Raw genomic sequence first — 18,617 nt, 5'->3', positions numbered from 1 at the left:
GGATTGCTAAGGTATTCGAGAAGAAAAAGAGATTATTTTAATCTCTGTTTGTGGTGCTGCCATGGGTGTTATACAGAGTAGCCATGAAGTGGTTTCCTATAAACATGTTCGCTCTCTGTGTGTGTCTGCTGTTTTGGACATTTATACACTGAGGTTTTTCAGGCCTGGAAAGCAGATACTTAAGGCTGGATTTATGATGTGCTAACTGTTGTTTATCAGGACCGTTTGCACCTGAGACTCTCCCACCCCTCGTCCCTTAAAAGTGTTGGGGGGCGGGGTGGGGTGAATGGTGGGGTGCAGAGGTGCAGAGCACTCTGCTGTGAGGGAAAGCGGACTGTGAATGCGTTCTGGGTTCTAAGTCATGATAGGCATGTCTTCATCCTTTCCCTTAACCCAGTGGGTTTGTCTCTTTTTTTTTTTTCTTTTTTAATATTGCCATGGAAGCATGGGTTGCTGAAAGCTAGTGCATGCGTATGCATGTTAGGTGTTGTGCTGTGGCTGGTGTGTTTCAGAGCTGGATGACGTTGACTGTGTAACTGTCAGGTTATGCTCATGCGTCGGCTGCGGCTACTTGCTCAGACTTTACTAACATAACTAACCCACCTCCGTTCTTTGGACTGTGATAACTTTCAGCATGACCAAGTCTCTAAAATAAGCTCAGAAAGAAGTGGAACTCCAAAAAAGCGCAAAGCTCCACCACCTCCTATCAGTCCTACCCAGGTAAAAAGCAAAAGCAAGCGAATGAACGAATGAATAAGTAAATAAGCCAATCCAAGAGCCGTCGGTCTGTGTGAAGGTCCAAAGGGATGTTGTATTAGTGAACCCTAAACACATCTTCTAAATCTTCCTTGGTAGTTTTACATTTCAAGCTGGGTATGTAGCATAGTGATAGCGTTCCTACATAGTGTGTGTGTAACCCTGGGTTCAGTCTCCAGAAGAGCACCATATGCACACACACACACACACACACACACTCACACATACATAAACACACTCACACTCACACACACATACATACACATACACACACACACATACATACATACATACATACACTCAAACACATACACACACTCACACACACATTCTCACACACATACACACACATACATACATACACTCAAACACATACACACACTCACACACACATTCTCACACACATACACACACATACATACATACACTCAAACACATACACACACTCACACACACATTCTCACACACATACACACACATACATACATACATACACTCACACACACATACACACACACTTTCTCACGCACATACACACATACATACATACACACATACGCTCACACACATACATACATACATACACTCACACACATACACACACACACTCACACACACACATACATACACACACTCACACAGACGCTCATATACACACACTCACACAAATACATACACACACTCACACACACACTCACATACACAGACACACTCACACACAGGGCAGGGGGAGCACAAATGACAGTGTCATTTATTAATCTGGAATATTGTGGGTTTTATATATCTTAAAATTAGAAAAAAATATATATGTATATAAAACCTCAAGGAAATTTCTTCCAATTGTATGACAGAGTTCTTTCTCCAAGATAATCTCAAATGTTGTTAGTTCCTTATATGAACAGCTTAGTTAAGATATTGATAACGAATTTTAGTTTCTTAAAATGTGGATATAATATATTTGACTTTCTTATTATATTTATGAGTGGCTAATATTTAAAGGTTTTTTTTTTTCCTTCTGAGTTCATAATAATAACATCAGGGGAGCAAGAACAACAGCAGCAATGAAATGTCAGGTAGAAACAGGATAGGTTTTACTGCTAAGACAGCATAGGATATAAAGAAGATAATCCATATTTAGGTAGTGGAGAGGACTGTCGAATCTGGTAGGTCCTTGTAAATATGCTGGCATGTTTGTTAGTACTGTTCTTAACCCACGGTAGAACTTTATAGATTTTAGAAGCTGGTGCTAGGTAATAGATTAATGCTACCTAGTTAATACTCTGACAGCTTTCAGAATTACTTGACTTCACGCCTTTACTGGAATGCCTTGAGAGTTTACCCCTGAAGTAAATGAAACTCTACAAGCCTCCTTTTAGGCTTAGCCATAGGGATTACAGCATGTATTGTTCAGCACCAGGGAAGACAAGGCTTGGAAGACCCCCCCTTTATTAGTGGTTTTCTTTTTCTTTTTCAGTTGAGTGATGTGTCCTCCCCACGATCGATAACATCTACACCACTTTCAGGAAAGGAGTCAGTATTTTTTGCTGAAGCGCCCTTTAAGGTATCCCCTTTTGGTGTTGGGGTTTCTTGGCGTATTTATGATACCCGATGGCCTTGCTTTAATTTATACAACACTGTGCAAACCGTATGGCAAAATATATTATACCTCTGAATCACTGTGTCATGACATTTCACCATGAGGAGCCCCTTGATTATTTTTTCTGGCAAGGATACCATGAAACAAGATTAGAAAAATAAATCATATTTACTGATAATTTTTAAATAAGAGGTAAATGCCATTTATGTAAAATCTTGAGGTCATAGAAACAGAGGGTTTTTCTTGGAGTTGAAAAGAGTGAGGAGTCTGGGAAGATGTTGAAGGAAAAAGGACCTAAGCACTCTATTCGATAACACAGTGACTAACATTCATAGTGTGTCTTCCTCTTTAAAATCGTCAAGGGCTAGGAAGATGACTCAGTGGATATACTTGCTGAATGAAGAGCTGAGGTCACATCTCCAGAATCCACATAAACCTGTGTTCAGTTATTCCTGGGTTGACACTCCTGTTGTTCTTAGGGTGAAAGGCCATGTTGCTAACAGAGAGGAACGAACAACCAAGGTTGCCCTCTGACCTCCACACTCACCCATGGAAGCATGGGTCCATATGCACACACATACAGTGTGTTCACACGTGCATGTAGACACAGAAATAATCATTAGTGAGAGGACATTTTGGTAATTTATTTAAAAGATTTACTTATTTTATGTATATGAGTACACTGTAGCTGTCTTCACACACACCAGAAGAGGGCATCAGATCCCATTACAGATGGTTTGTGAGCCACCATGTGGGTGCTGGGAATTGAACTTAAGACCTCTGGAAGAACAGTCAATACTCTTAACCACTGAGCCATCTCTCCAGCCCAATTTTAACTACAAAACAAAACAAAACAAAAAACTTGAAGCAATGTTAACTCTCACAATTTAGTCATTCTTCATCATATAAATCAAGACATCACGATGTACACAATAAATATATGCAAAATTCATAAATAAAATGTATTGTTAATTTTAGAAATTTTAATTTATTTACTTTAAGTACATCGAGTGTTTTAATAATAAGTTTGCTCTCTTGTGCATGCAGTTCCCTCCGAGGCCTGAAGAGGGCATTGGATTCCCTGGGATTGGAGTCACATAGTCAGTTGTGATAACAGCATGTGAGTGCTAGGAATTGAACCCAGGTTCCTCTGGTAGAGCAGCCACTGCCCTTAACCTCTGAACCATCAGCCCAGCCAAAATTAAAATTCTTAAAAACTGAAGGTGGTACAGTTTACCTACTTCTGGTTGGTAACACTCATCTCCCTTATTCTGGAGTATAGATTATTTATAAAATGGCAGATTCTCTACATGAAATACAGTATCCTGTATTGGATACTAGGATAGAGACAGATGTGGTAGTACACACACACTTGGAAATATCCAGCTAAGGAAGCGGAAACACAAAGATCAAAAGTCCAGTGCTAACCCAGGAGATAGAAGTTCATGGCCAGCCTGAGCTTTGTACAGTGAGGGACTTGGCTCAGTGGTACTGTGTAGAAGACTCCAGACCGTGCCCCTGGTGTGAATATAAAAAGGCTACCAGTGGGAGAGTGCTGTAATCTGGATACGCACGGTCGTAACTTAGTTAGCAATCATCCATTGTGCTGATGTGTCCATTTTTGGCAAATGTGTTATGAACACAGACGTTAATGTTAGCAGACACGGGGTAATGTTTCATAACTGTTTTACAAATCTAAAGTTTTCCAGGTGTGAGGTGTATTTTTTTTTTTTCAGAAAGGAAAAGGAAAAGGTCTGAAAAGAGACGGCTCAGTGTCAGGAATGTGTGCTGCTCTTGCATGAGACCCCAGTTCCAGTCAGGCACCCATAGCAGACAGCTCACGGCTGCCTTTGACTCCAGCTCCAGAGGGTCTGACACCCACTGCTGGTCTCTACAGGCACTTACACTCACATGTGAATGCTTCCATCCCTCACACGCATAATTAAAAACACAGTCCTTAAAAACCATCCCATAGACAATAGCTCACCTAGAACTGATCTTACCAAACCGAGTTGACATATCCAACCAAAACAACAACAAAGTTTTTCTCATGGCTGCACAAATTCTTTTCCTGACTATAAAAGCAGTATGAATCTATTTTAGAAAGTCCATTAGGCCTTATTCTACCAATTCTGTAAAGTATGTATTTAGAAACTATTTTAAAGAAGAGGGGGTACCTCGGTTATAATGACTGTTTACCTAGGCATCCCTGGGATGTTGTAGTTGGACAGGGGAAATTTCTAACTGTTAAACGAATCCCTCCTGTGTAGCTGGTTGTGTATTTACATCCTCCAACTCAGACTTATTAAAGGTGAATTCTGAGGCCCACTCCTGTACACTGCCACTTCCTTTAGTTTAGGCCGTATCAGTAGACTTTTGAGATGAACACTCATATGGGCAACACAAGGGAATCATGGTCCTGTATTATTAGCATTCTGACGTCATCTAGTAAGATTGTAGCTGGAGAAACACAATGCATTGCAGCCAGCGATACCGTGAATTGTAACTCTCAACAGTAAGGTGGGCTATGGTTCCTAAACAACACAAAGCAAAGCAAGATTTCTTCCTTAAGTGCCAATTTAGAATGGCTGAACTTTAAAGAGACCAAAGGTTGGTGAGCATGCATTATAGTCGAAATATATCTGTCGTTTTCTCCAGGTGGGATTGTAAAATGTTAGCTATTTTGTATGTTTGACAATTCCTTTACAAGTTAAACGTGTGCCTACTCTATGATCCAGCCCTGTGTGTTTTCCCAACAAAAGGAAAAGAAATGTCCATACAGAGTTGGATACTTAAATGTCCCTGTCTTATTCACAGTATGCCTAAGCTGAAATGTCATCAGTACTTGAATGGATGCAGATAATATGATATATCTGTGTGAAAGTGTATCACTCAATGATAACGTGCAGAAGGAATGAGCTGTGTGGCATATAAACAGCACCAGACATAGAAAACTGTCATTAATAATAATAATAATAACAACAACAATAAAAAACAGCTACACATATACCCTTACTGTGTGGCAGTCCATTGTAGAAAATGAAAATCGGGGAGTCCTGGCCACCTGGGCACAGAGCAGGCAAGGATTGGCTGTGAGAAGGAAACCTTGGGGATGATTGATGGAAATATGTAGTTGTCGTGATGCTGCTATCTGTGCTATAATCATTTGCTATAATCTCATGAAATTGTCAACTGTCATTTGAGGCAGTTTACCACTGTTCGTATCTTTTACAGCTGAAGAGAAAAGGGCGGGACAGCCATCTTTTATCAAGTGTCAAAAATAAGCCACTGTGTTACCAGTGGCCAACTCTGTATGCTCCTGACACTGTAGCTCACCTAGATGGAGTACAGGGATTTCTGGCAAGGTGCTGTATTGCTGAGTGAGTTTAAGGAACCTTGCAGTAATTTAACAAAGTTTAAGGACAAACAAAGTCTTAAGGGCAGCAACCATCAGTCTAAGACCATGAAAATTTTTATTCCCTTACAAAACGTTTTCCTCCCAGTCAGCTCTTACGTATTACCATGTCCTTTAAACCGATTAATAGCAGAAAATTTAACAAATAATAGATGTAAAAACAATCATGTTTAATATACTTTCTTAGTCAATTCATGACCCACATAAATACTAGTTCTATTTAACTATATTATGAAAAAAAAAAAAAACCTCTGCTATCTCAGGTTTTAGGATAAAGTCCAGAAAAAAAGGCTGCTATATAAACTATAATTTAAAATATAACTACAATTTCTAAAAAAATATTCTGAGAGTATATCCTCTGCAATTTCTGAAATTTTCAAAATTATACTTTTATAAGTAATTGTCTCTTACTTGCATGTATTTTCTTTTATTTGCATATATTTTAACTGCCTGTTTTCCTGTTGTGACATTTTCTCTCATTTTCTAGTGGATTCTCAGGAGACCTTCCTTCTGCGGTCAGACTCTAGGAGAGTAGTCAGTGTGACACTTAAGTGTAATGAGCCCGGTATTTAGGAAAATTCCTTGACTGTCATTTGTGTTTCTACACACAGGCTGAGATCAGCTCCATACAAGAAAATAAAGACAGGCTGAGCGACAGTACTGCAGGTATGAACAGGAAAATCGTCTTTCCTGCCTTTAACCACATTTAATTTCTTACATGTTTACGTAAGGAGAGCAGAGTCCAGTCAAGCCCTCTGTGTAAGGTCTTAAGAACCAGCTCATGCCTGTCCCAGGACTGCCAGCAGTGCACAGGCCGTGCTTTCTCTGCTAGGAGGGGTTTATATGTTAAAGAACTAAGTTTGAGTGTAAAAAAAAAATTCTGTCTTCAGTTCTCACTTGCAATTAGTATTTTCTCTAATTAAGAATGCGGCAGTAAATAGTGTTAGCGGAGTAGCAGCAGTGCCCAGAGGACTCAGAATTTCCTGTAGGCATGTTCAGATACCAGTTACTGTACCTCCCACTAAATGCATAGCAGTTGTTGGACCTGTTTTCAGTCTTATTTTTTAGTGTGTCAAAAATAAGCTATCAGATTGCTATAGCCTGTGTATTTCATCTTACGCATTTACAGTTTGGGGGTGCAGGCCACAGGTCTCAGGCTTATAGCATCTCACTCTCATTGTACCCAAGCAGCAAGGTATATCACCAAGACGGAGGGGACTGACTCGATAGCCCTGCTGCTCCCACTAGCTAACTTTAATTCCCACCATAGGCTCTAAGTACATTTCGGTAAAGAGAGTTCCAGTAAGTCAAATGCAGTCACAATGGCTTTACCAACACAGGGGCTAGTCAATGGTGCCTTTTTATTAAATTACCTTATTTATTTACATTCTAGTCCAATTGTGCCTTTTAAAGATCTGTCCTAGGACCCCAATTCTGAGGCTAGCCTGTGCTGTATAGTAAAACCCTCTCTCAAAAAGAAAAACAAAACAAAACAAAAGTCCCTTTTAAAGGAGCTGCAGGTAGATACCTATACCCACTGTGTTGCAAAGAATATATCTTTAGAATTCTATTTAAATGAGTCTGTAGGATTTCCAAGGTCCCCTTTTCTCCAACATTCAGTTTCTTATAGTGTATGTTCTATAAATGTGTGGATTTGTGGGCTTTAGAAATTTAATTTTTGGGGGGCTGGTGAGATGGTTCAACAGTTAGAGTACTGGCTGTTCTTTCAGAAGTCCTGAGTTCAATTCCCACATGGTGGCTCACAACCACCTGTAAGGGGATCTGATGCCTTCTTCTGGCCTGCAGATTTATATGCAGCAGAATACTCATACACTAAATAAATTTTTTTTAAAAAGTTAAATTTTCCAAATCTTAATTAATGTAACTGAGTAATGTTCCACTGATACTTTTAAAAGAATCTATTACATCGTAGAAGAAACTTCAATTTCAGTTGCTTAGGATTGTTCTCAGGCTCTCATTCTGTTAGTTCATCTCCCCACAAAATGAAGACCCCACCCCCACCCCCAGACTTCATGTCAGAGGGACTCAGAAAGCACCACCTAGTATCAGACATGAGAATCGTACCTTATCGTCAGACACAGCTTTTCTTAGCATCCATCCAAACTGAGACTTTTCATGTCTGCATCAAGTGGCTGTGGTAAAAATGAGACGCCAGGACAGCCAGGGCTATACAGAGAAACCCTGTCTCGAAAAACCAAAAAAAAAAAAAAATGAGACGCAGAAAGAGCCATCTGCTGTGTGCAGAGTGTGGTGTGTCACCTGTGGCCAATGATCATTGTTAAAGGAGCTGCCGTCAGGAAGTAACACAGCTGGGCCAGTACACACAGCTTCATCAGGTAGATATTTTTGTCCTAGGAAACTTTCTAAATGCACTGTGGCAGGCATTCTGAGGAAAGTCCCTTGGGTCACCGAGCACCCAGGAGTCCTCCTTGTCCCAGTGAGACCTCTGCTCAGGGTTCTTTAGATGTTGCTTTGGTGTGATAATTAGTACACTTAACAATTGTGGCTTGCCAAGAAGGGTAAATTTAGTATGATTAGGAGCCATCATTCCATGCTAGGCTGGTCGGCGAATGCTTCTTAGTAGAGCTTGACCAGCGTCCTGAAGCCTTTGTCAATGAACAGTAAAAGCCTTTACAGAGCACAGCACAGACTGTGAATAGGAGGAGAATGGAAATCCAGGAAAGGTTTTGTAAGTCATGAACTTGAAAAGGCAGATTGGGGTAGACATTAGAAGTTCTGCCCCAGCAGTAGATTGCTTGTGTAGGGAGGGGAGTTGAAGCAGTTGAACCAAAGGAGAGCCCCTCCCTGTGCACTGGGAAGGCTGTGCTGGTGTTCTGGTGTGGGCTACCTTTCCCTGGGCAGAGGGAGGAAGTCATCAGCCGAGTGCCCCAGCCAAGGTGTCAAAGCCGGAAGGGTAAGAGAGAACAGAGAGAGACCTAAGAAGGCTCCCAGCTGGGACACAGGGCACAGAGAGAAGTAAAGTGGGTGGGCCGTGTACTGTGAGCTCTCAGTGTCTTCCATTCAGTCGTGTCGGTTTGCAATTCCACAGCAAGAAAACACCAGCACCTGTAACCTCCCGGCGCTCTGTCTGGCAGGGTAGGGGTAACAGGAATAACATTTTCACTTTTAAAAGTTGTCTCTACATTCCCCTTTCTCTTTCCCCCAGGTGCTGACAGCTTGTTGGATATAAGTTCTGAAGCTGACCAACAAGATCTTCTTGTCCTGTTGCAAGCAAAAGTCGCTTCCCTTACCTTACACAATAAGGAGTTACAAGATAAATTGCAGGTTGGTGAATCTATTACTGACACAGACTATCTAAAGTATTGGTTTGTTCAGGGGTAGGTAGGTATACTTTAGGTAATTAGCCACGTAAGTTCCCTTTTAAGTCTAGTTAGCTTTAATTTATTTATTTTTTAATGTTTTCAGATTTTTTTGTTTACTGGTGTTCACTAATTCTGTTTCTGGAAACTGCTATATTATGTATAACTATATATAGTTTGATAAGAACAGTGACAAGTATAAAATTTAAATATAGAGTATAGATAAAATTCATGTATCTGAAGCAAGGGAGATGGCTCAGCAGTTCAGCGCACTGGCTGCTCTTCCATAGGGCCCAGGTTCAGTTCTCAGCATGGACAGGGCAGCTCACGACTGTCTGAAACTCCAGTTCCAGGGAATCTGGCACCCTTGCTCAGACATACATCCAAGCAAAACATCAGTGCAAATAAAAATAAGTCTTTATTAAATGAAAGTAGCATATAGATATATGGATGGATGGGTGGATAGATAGATAGATAGATAGATAGATAGATAGATAGATAAGACAGAATGATATATGACAGTTTTCGTTTTGGTTTTTTGTTTGATAGTTTCACATGTTTATATAATTGGTCACCACCCTCCCGTTCCCCTCCCATCCCCCTCTGTCTCCTGCTGAAGCCCTTCTTCTTAACAAACCTCTCCCACTTTCATGTCTTCTCTGTGTAACACATGGAATTAATTATAGTCTCCTGCGCAAGCGTGGATAGCAGGTTATTTACTGGACCCAGAGCAGCTTATCAGTGACCACACCACTGAAGGAAAAGGCCCCTCCTCCCCCAACAATCTACCTGCCAGCTGTCCCTCAGAAAGGCATGGGGCCTCATGGGTTTGCACTCACCCATCATGAAATGTTGCTGGGCCCAGTCTTGTGCAGGGAATCATGGCTGCAGTGAGTTCCCATGTGCAGTGGTTGCTGCATGTCCAGAAGACATCCTTGTTGCTGCACTTCTCCCATCTGGCTCTAGTTTTCTTCTTCCATGATGTGCCCTGAGCATGGATGGAGATGATGTAGCTGCCCCACTCAGGGCTGGGCAGTCAGTCCACCATCATTTATCCCTTGCACTGTGTCCAGCTGTGGGTTTCTGTATGAACTGTCCCCCATCTGGAATTAGAAGCGTCTCTCAGGAAGACTAGGCACAGCGCTAATCTGTGACTAGTCTGTATGTATAGACCTGAGTATTAAAACTGTGACCATTTAGGAAAACTAAATAATAGTAGTTTTCTTCTATCCCTGGGGTCTGTGACCTCCTGAGTAATGGACTCTTGACCATGGTTACAGACCAAAGTATTGAGTTCCCTACCATAGAGTAGCCAAAATCCACGTAGAAGCTTCAAACCACTGTTGTGTCAGGCAGCACATCTTGCCTGGAGGATCATGACTGTCCTTCACAGAGTTCACCAATGGGTAACACTGTTGATGACGTTTTTTTAATAATATGGATTTTTCGTGTATCTTTAGCTTTGTTTACACATCTTTCCTTCCCCCTCTGCATCCCTATCCTCCAGCTTACCTCTTTGCTTAGACATTTACACACTGAAATTTTATACTTAAAACTTTTAATGTGCACACTACTAGCCATTGATTTTGTTCTCTAATCTAATTAGATCTCTAATCGTCTTAAGTATCTGATGAAAAGGAACTTTGCCCTGCTTTGGACGATTGAATTGATATGAGAAACACAGGGAAAATTAGAATCAGAGGTTTTACAGATCAAACAGTCCCGATGTTTTAGAAATACATAAATGACCTGTCCACATAGAACACCAAATCGGCTTACACTGTAAGTCTGGCTCTCATGCAACAGCCCATATGTTTTCATGGTTCGAGAGAACACGTGCAGAACTGTGACGCTGCCCTTCTGTGCCTGCACATCAGGCTGTCCGTTGTGTTCCAGTTGCTTGCACACCTTGCCGCTCCTTGGTGGTACTTACGCTCCTTCTTTCTTTCCCAGGCCAAATCGCCCAAGGACAAGGAAGCGGAAGCTGACCTAAGCTTTCAGTCTTTCCATTCAACCCAGACTGACCTGGCCCCGTCCCCGGGCAAAGCTAGTGACATCCCTTCCTCCGATGCCAAATCATCCCCACCCGTGGAGCATCCGGCGGGGACAACCACCACTGACAATGATGTCATAATCCGGCAGCTCCAAGATTCCCTGCATGATTTGCAGAAGAGATTGGAGAGCTCCGAAGCAGAGAAGAAACAGCTCCAGGACGAACTCCAGTCACAAAGGACAGACACGCTTTGCTTGAACAACACAGAGATCTCCGAGAATGGCTCTGACCTCAGTCAGAAGCTCAAAGAAACCCAGAGCAAGTACGAAGAGGCCATGAAAGAAGTCCTGAGCGTGCAGAAACAGATGAAGCTGGGTCTCCTCTCCCAGGAGAGCGCCGATGGCTATTCGCATCTCCGTGAGGCGCCAGCAGACGAAGACATCTACACACTAAAGCGAGACCTACAGAAAGCTGTGGAAGAAAGTGAAAGGAACAAGGAGCGGGTGCGGGAGTTAGAGACTAAGCTTGTGGAGAAGGAGCAGGCCGAAGCCACTAAGCCCGCTGCCGAGGCATGTGAGGAGCTAAGAAGTTCCTACTGCTCTGTTATCGAGAATATGAATAAGGAGAAGGCGTTTTTGTTTGAGAAATACCAACAGGCCCAAGAAGAAATCATGAAACTGAAGGACACGCTAAAAAGTCAGGTGCCACAGGAAGCCCCCGACGACTCTGGGGATATGAAAGAGGCCATGAACAGGATGATTGATGAACTCAATAAACAGGTGAGCGAGCTGTCACAGCTGTACCGAGAAGCCCAGGCAGAGCTGGAGGATTACAGGAAGAGGAAATCTCTGGAAGATGCGGCCGAGTACATTCACAAAGCTGAACACGAGAGGCTGATGCATGTGTCCAACCTGTCCAGGGCCAAGTCGGAAGAAGCGCTGTCAGAGATGAAGTCTCAGTATTCCAAAGTGTTGAACGAGTTGACTCAGCTCAAACAGCTGGTGGATGCACACAAAGAGAACTCCGTGTCCATCACAGAGCATTTGCAAGTGATAACCACGCTGCGGACAACGGCCAAAGAGATGGAAGAAAAGATAAGCACCCTCACAGGGCACCTTGCAAACAAGGAAGCGGAAGTCGCAAAGCTGGAGCAGCAGCTCGCAGAAGAGAAGGCTGCTGTGAGCGACGCGATGGTCCCCAAGTCTTCCTACGAAAAGCTCCAGGCCTCCTTGGAGAGCGAAGTCAATGCCTTAGCAACAAAGTTAAAGGAGTCAGTAAGAGAGAGAGAGAAAGCCCATTCCGAGGTGGCCCAGGTTCGAAGTGAGGTCTCACAGGCGAGGAGGGAAAAGGACAACATCCAGACCCTCTTGAAAGCCAAAGAGCAGGAAGTAACTGCGCTTGTGCAGAAGTTCCAGCGAGCTCAGGAAGAACTGGCTGGGATGAGAAGATGCTCTGAGACCTCGTCAAAGCTGGAGGAGGATAAAGATGAAAAGGTTGATGAATATCCATCCCCTTGCTCTTGGCTTCCTGGCGCTAAGTCCTAATAGGGCCCTTCAGATTTTGTTGTACTAAACATTTATGGAATTTGTTGGTAGTGACCTGTGCAAATAGTCGGAGGCCCTATGTGTGTGTCTGTCACTGTCCCCAGAGCCACTTTTGTAGCATGAAGAGGCAAGGGATGGTGATAGTCAGCTGTAATTCCAGCACGAGTGAGGCTCAGGCAGGGTTGCAAGTGGAAGGCTACCCTGGGCTACATGATAAGACTCTTATCTTTCAAATCAAAAGTCTTTAGGACATGTTTTTAAAGACCAATCTAGAAACCTACACACAAATTCAAAACAGTAATAACAAAACACAGGCGTTGCTGGCCTCTTAGTTATGGTCGTTCTTGCTCTTATGAAACAGTATGACCAAAGCAACTTGGAGAAGGGAGAGTTTATTCTGCTTACACTTGCACATCGCCTTTGAAGGAAGTCCGCACAGAACCTCAAACAGGGCAGGAACCTGACAGCAGGAGCTGATGCAGAGTGAGGCTACGGAGGAGTGCTGTTCACTGTCTTGCTCCTCATGGCTTGCGCAGCCTGATTTCTCATAGAACCCAGGATCACCAGTCTGGTACCACCCACAATGGGCTGAGCCCTCCCCAGTCAATTACTAAGTAAATTACTGGCTCCCCACAGTTTTCACTCTATATCTGTGTGCCTTTGAAAATGGGGATCAGGGCAAAATAACATTTATAGTGACTCAGGCGGTGGGGAGACAGGACACACTCTTCCTGGACTCTGAAACCCTAATAGTAGCTGTGCTGGCTAGTTTTATAATCAGCTTGACACAAGCTAGAGTCATCAGAGAGGAGGGAGCCTCCCACCTTAAGATCAGGCTGTAGGCAAGCCTATAGGGCACGTAGAGAGGATAATGGGTGTGGCACAAAGGATGGAGGGAAGCAAACCGAAGTGAGTTCAGGATCACACTGTACCTGAATTTTCTCTCCATTACCAAGCCCTTATGCTCTGAATGGCATTAGAACCCTATTCGTTTTACCCAAGGACTGCTGTGGTGGCATGGGACATTGTTTTCACTTTAAAGCAAGATCCCCAGAGGTGGTGGGGGTCCTCCAACTTACTGATCATCCGTTTCACTGAGAAACGATGCCTGTATTTCAGGGGTGAGGCGTGCCTGGAGCTTTAAGCAGCAGTCTAGGAGTTAGACCTACAGTATTTATTTGACTTTGTAGATGGTGAAGAACCACTTCCGGACTCACAGAGCTAAAGGTCTCTGTGTCACAAGACAGGTGTCTTCCAGTAATGGATTTGGTCCTCGTTCTGGTTTAGATTTTTACTGCACTGCTTTTAAAGTAAGAGCAGAACGTCTGTGGTGTAGCTTTTCTTACCCCTCAGACACTTAAAACATAGTAGGCTTTATCTGAATGGCACCAGCGACAAGGTCCTTACTGGTTTGTCTGAATTCGTTATTCTTTATTTCAGGGATTTGAAAATAAAAAAGGAATTGGAACAGAGACTCAATGAAATGATTAGTGCCGGAGGCATAGAGACATGCATGTCTTGTGCAGACACATTGCTAGCCCATTAATTCAGTCCTCCTTTCTCTCCAGATAAATGAAATGACCAGGGAAGTCCTGAAGCTGAAGGAGGCCCTGAACAGCCTCTCGCAGCTCTCCTACTCCACAAGTTCATCCAAGAGGCAGAGCCAGCAACTGGACCTGCTACAGCAGCAGGTCAAGCAGCTACAGAACCAGCTGGCTGTGAGTGTTCTCGGCCTGTTGGGGAGTGGGGCAAGGGGAGCAACTTTCACACCAGTTAGCTGGCATTGACCAAAAGACACCCGTGAGTAATGTATTCAGGACTTGTTGGTGAGAGAAAGCTAGAGAAATGTTGGTAAGCTTTCTAGGAGTCATTGCAATGAGATGGGTAGCTATGTCTGTCACTGGAAGGGAATATCAAGGAAGAACATTGAGGCTGTGACTGTTCCCTGTCTCTGTCCTTGGCACAGGTAGCTAGCTAAATTCCTTTGGGACTTCCCAGCCTATGTATGTCCTATTCATTTTAATGAATAGATTTCATTTTTAACTTAAGTGAACAAATATTTGCTAATTGTGAAGTTGCAAATTACAAAAACTCTTAAAATCTTTATAAGGAAGTTTGCCCATAACTCAGAAGCACTGAAATAATTTCATTTTGCCTGTCATTTATCATTTATTTTCTTACATTTCATTTATAGTGGATATCTCTGTGTGTGTGTGTGTGTGTTTTAAACTGAGATTTTAATAAGTACTTTCTCCATAACTATTCTTCTAACATTGACATACCAAAATAACTAGAGACATACAAGCTAGTGAATTTAGCAAATCTAGGAGCTTCCTGTGCTAACATACAGAAGCAGATATGAAGCACCTAGCTGATAGATTTTCATGCTGTCTTCTCCTTTAAAGACTTGCCCCCACCACCACCAAGCTCGTTGATAATGTGAAGTTGTCTGTTTCTAGGAATGTAAGAAACACCACCAGGAGGTCGTCTCAGTTTACAGAATGCATCTTCTATATGCCGTTCAGGTATGGTAAGACCAGTGGCATCCTAAAGCAATATGGCAGCCTAATCAAGCAGGTAGTAGCACAGATCTGTCATCCCAGAAACTGGGAGGTGAAGGCAAGAGGGCTAGGAGTTCAATGCCACCCTCTGCTATATCATGAGTTTGAGACCAGCTTGGGTTACCTGCAACCCTGTCTCAGATAATAATAGTTACAATAATGAGGCAATAGTTACAATAATGAGGCAGCAGATGTTGCCCAAAGTGCCATATTCAGACCAGCAGAATGAACTAGAATTAAAGGAGAGTGTCCTTGTTGAGAAGCCTCAAATGCCTTTTGCTTATCTCAGACTTTGTGTCAACAGCCTACTGATTGATGGTGTGTTGAGAGGGACTGTCATTGGGAAAGATATTTGTGCTTTTCCCTATCAAGAAGACCCAGGCCATCTTTAGTAGTGATGCCAATATCCTCAGAGCCCTGCCTTGTCCTAGTGCTTTGCTTCTGTTTGGCTGGGCTCACATTCACATCTAAGACCCCCGATTTTTGTAGACTCAGCCATCCCCCAAAGGGAAACCAGGGAACCCTCCTTGACTTCTCATGGAAACTAAGAGAATGGATAGCACTGACACTCTTCTAACATTTGGGAAGGATAAACAAAAAGCTCAGCCGCCTTTTTCCCCCCAGCGGAGAAGGTGTTATGATGTAAGCAGTGTTCTAACGCATGTCTTCTGTGTGAATTTCCTAGGGCCAAATGGATGAAGATGTCCAGAAGGTCTTGAAGCAGATCCTCACCATGTGCAAAAACCAGTCTCAGAAGAAGTAAAAATAGACTCTTTGGCAGGACACTTGCCCCTCGTTGCCTTTCTTTGTGTTAGATCTGGGGTTGTCACTGACCACTGCCATTGTTCTTATCCATAGTGTGCACTGTGACCCAGCGTAGCTGCTTTTCCAGAGGTTTCTGAGGGCCAGTCCCAAGAGAAGATGCCCTCTTCAGAACTGCATAGGTACTCCAGACCAGCAGAGGTGAAAGACCCTGCTGTCCCTTCAGAATCGAGCACTGGGGTTGGCACCATCCAGGTGGCTTCATGGAGTGATGTGCTGAAGCCTCCATGCAGCGAGTGGTCCTTGACCCCTGCCTTGGGGATGTGCCATTCAGCACAGGAGAGCATCCATTCCCCAAATATGATTTAATTCCTAACCAAACTAAAATGACACTAGAAGTGAATGCTTAAGACCCTTTCTCCTATGGATTTAAAAACTCTACTCTGTCCCCCCAGCTGCCTTAAACCTCATCCCCTTGCTTGTGGTCTCACCGTTTGATGAGTACCATTAACTAAAATACAGCGTTTTAAACCAAGAGTGGAGTCTCCTTAAAAGTTTTCAGTAAGTCAACATACTGTAAATTTTCTATGCAAACTTGCCTAGAAAACTTTCCACAATGCTCAGGAAGTCCAGATATTTGTATTTCAACAAAGGACAGTAAACTATGTGTTTACAGCCAAAAGACAAGCCTCACAGTTCTTAACCTCAATTTTTTAAAAGTGTTTTTTTCCCCTCTATGATATTTTTATTGGCTTTTAAAGATGTTTTCATAGCTAAAGCCCTAAGTAAGTGAGATTAGATTATATTAACATTATTTTTAGATAAACATACTTAAGACTTCTCAAAAATGTAACTTTTTCCTCAAAAGTTTTTAGAGGGTAGTTATATATTCCAAACTCAGTATGAGCTGCCACCAGAACCACTAGGAATTTCTGTAGTCTACTTCTGAATGCAGTAAATCCTCCTTTTGCCCATTGAACTTGTAAACACCCCAAACTCTAGCACCCACGAATGATTCCTGAAAGGACTATCAGTTCCAGTCAGCTTCTCCATGTTGAAAGTAAAAGTTCCAACATGGCTCCGCGGTGCATAGCAGAAACCTCGGGGAAATACGCCTACCGACCTTCCTTTCAGGTTAAAAAGGTTCAACTTGCTTGCAGCTTCTCTTACAGCCCACATCGTGAGGGAGATAAATGAAATAAAGGAACTTTGGGTGTGTTACTAAAGGTAGCGGTCTACTCTGACAGGACCCATCTGAGGCCACGTGGCTGAATTGGGTCTGTTCATCTGTCTTGGGTAACGATCAATACCAGCAAAACAAAAGTGGCTTAGGTTGGTGGCGGTACTTTCCTTAAGTTGTCTGATTACAGTTAAGCATTTCTCAAAAATGCCCCCAAAGAAATGTGAAAGGATTGGCCACGGGACTTAAGAAATGACAAAGCCACCTCCCTTTGTGTCCCCACACAGAAATGCTGCAGTGTTTAAAACTTGAGACATTTTGTAGGACGCCTGACAAAGTGTAGCCTTTTTCTTATGTCAGGATGCATATTTATTACAAGTATTCTGGTTAAATATTGAAAAGTTATATGCTGTAGTTTAGCATTTTTTTTGTCTTTGTAATTTACAGAAATTATTGCAGAAAATAAATGTGGTTCATTTTTGCATCCCTTTTATCGATTTGTGGTGTGTGTGTGAGCAGATCCAGTGGCTATTGTAGCGCTTCAGGTGGTTTTATGTCCTGCTTGGCCAGTGGGAGCTGTGCCCACCAGATCACTTAAGACTCCACCATCCTGCTTCCAGGGTTCCAGGGTTCATCCTGAACTCTGTTCAATTTAAGCCACTTTAGGGCAGTTGTACCATAGTCCTTTAATTCAAAAGGGCTTTGAACTGTAGTCTTTCCATGTGGAAAAATGAATTTCTCCCTGCCTCTATCCTCTTTAATTTAAAAAACAGTTTTTTAAAAAGTAAATATACCTCCTCCTGCTCTTACTAAGGATAGTTCAGTCCTGGGGGGGGCGGGTGGTGCTCAGGAGGAGGGAGCAGGGAGGGGGAGTGCTCAGGAGGAGGAAGCAGGGAGGGGAATTCTCAGGAGGAGGGAGCAGGGAGAGGGAGTGCTCAGGAGAAGGAGGAAGGGAGGGGAATTCTCAGGAGGAGGGAGCAGGGAGAGGGAGTGCTCAGGAGGAGGAGGAAGGGAGGGGGGTGCTCAGGAGGAAGGAGCAGGGAGGGGAGTGCTCAGGAGGAGGGGGCAGGGAGGGGGAGTGCTCAGGAGGAGGGAGCACAGAGGGGGTGCTCAGGAGGAGGGGGTAGGGAGCTCAGAAGTGCAGTGAACACATTCTATGATGAGAGATTCTATCTCTAAAAGCAACAAACAAAAACAACAAACTCAAACAAAAACTCTTGTAGAACCAAGTTTTCTGTTAAAATCATCAAATATCCAGTGGGAAATAATATTGTAATATAATACAATATAACCAGTTCCCTCCACTCCTTGCTCAAGTCTTCCAATGCTAAATCAGAGGCACTGAATCAGAGGTACTTTATATTACACATTGACACTTGATTTCTTCTTTTTTTTAATTAGGTATTTTCCTCATTTACATTTCCAATGCTATCCAAAAAGTCCCCCATACCCTCCCCCCCACTCCCCT

The 18,617-nt window shown here is 43.0% G+C and overlaps 1 protein-coding gene across 7 annotated transcripts in view; it reads left to right on the top strand.

The window, feature by feature from the left end:
• Window positions 1–17,631, top strand: part of Rai14 (retinoic acid induced 14) — a 151,922-nt gene extending 134,291 nt beyond the window's left edge. For 6 of the 7 annotated variants that reach the window (XM_021183346.2, XM_021183345.2, XM_029469636.1 and 3 more), the window contains 8 exons: window positions 634–720; window positions 2,231–2,317; window positions 6,380–6,434; window positions 8,956–9,074; window positions 11,063–12,595; window positions 14,215–14,364; window positions 15,106–15,171; window positions 15,893–17,631. In XM_021183346.2, the coding sequence (XP_021039005.1) occupies window positions 634–720; window positions 2,231–2,317; window positions 6,380–6,434; window positions 8,956–9,074; window positions 11,063–12,595; window positions 14,215–14,364; window positions 15,106–15,171; window positions 15,893–15,970 (2,175 nt within the window). In that variant the 3' untranslated portion in view covers window positions 15,971–17,631. The remainder of the gene's footprint in view (window positions 1–633; window positions 721–2,230; window positions 2,318–6,379; window positions 6,435–8,955; window positions 9,075–11,062; window positions 12,596–14,214; window positions 14,365–15,105; window positions 15,172–15,892) is intronic. The other variant, XM_021183351.2, reaches the window with a different exon arrangement.
• Window positions 17,632–18,617: the final 986 nt, after the last annotated feature.

Source organism: Mus caroli, chromosome 15, assembly GCF_900094665.2.
Source record: "Mus caroli chromosome 15, CAROLI_EIJ_v1.1, whole genome shotgun sequence".
NCBI lineage: Eukaryota > Metazoa > Chordata > Mammalia > Rodentia > Muridae > Mus > Mus caroli.
The sequence above is the reverse complement of the archived record's forward strand: the minus strand, read 5'-3'. Positions and strand labels throughout refer to the sequence as shown.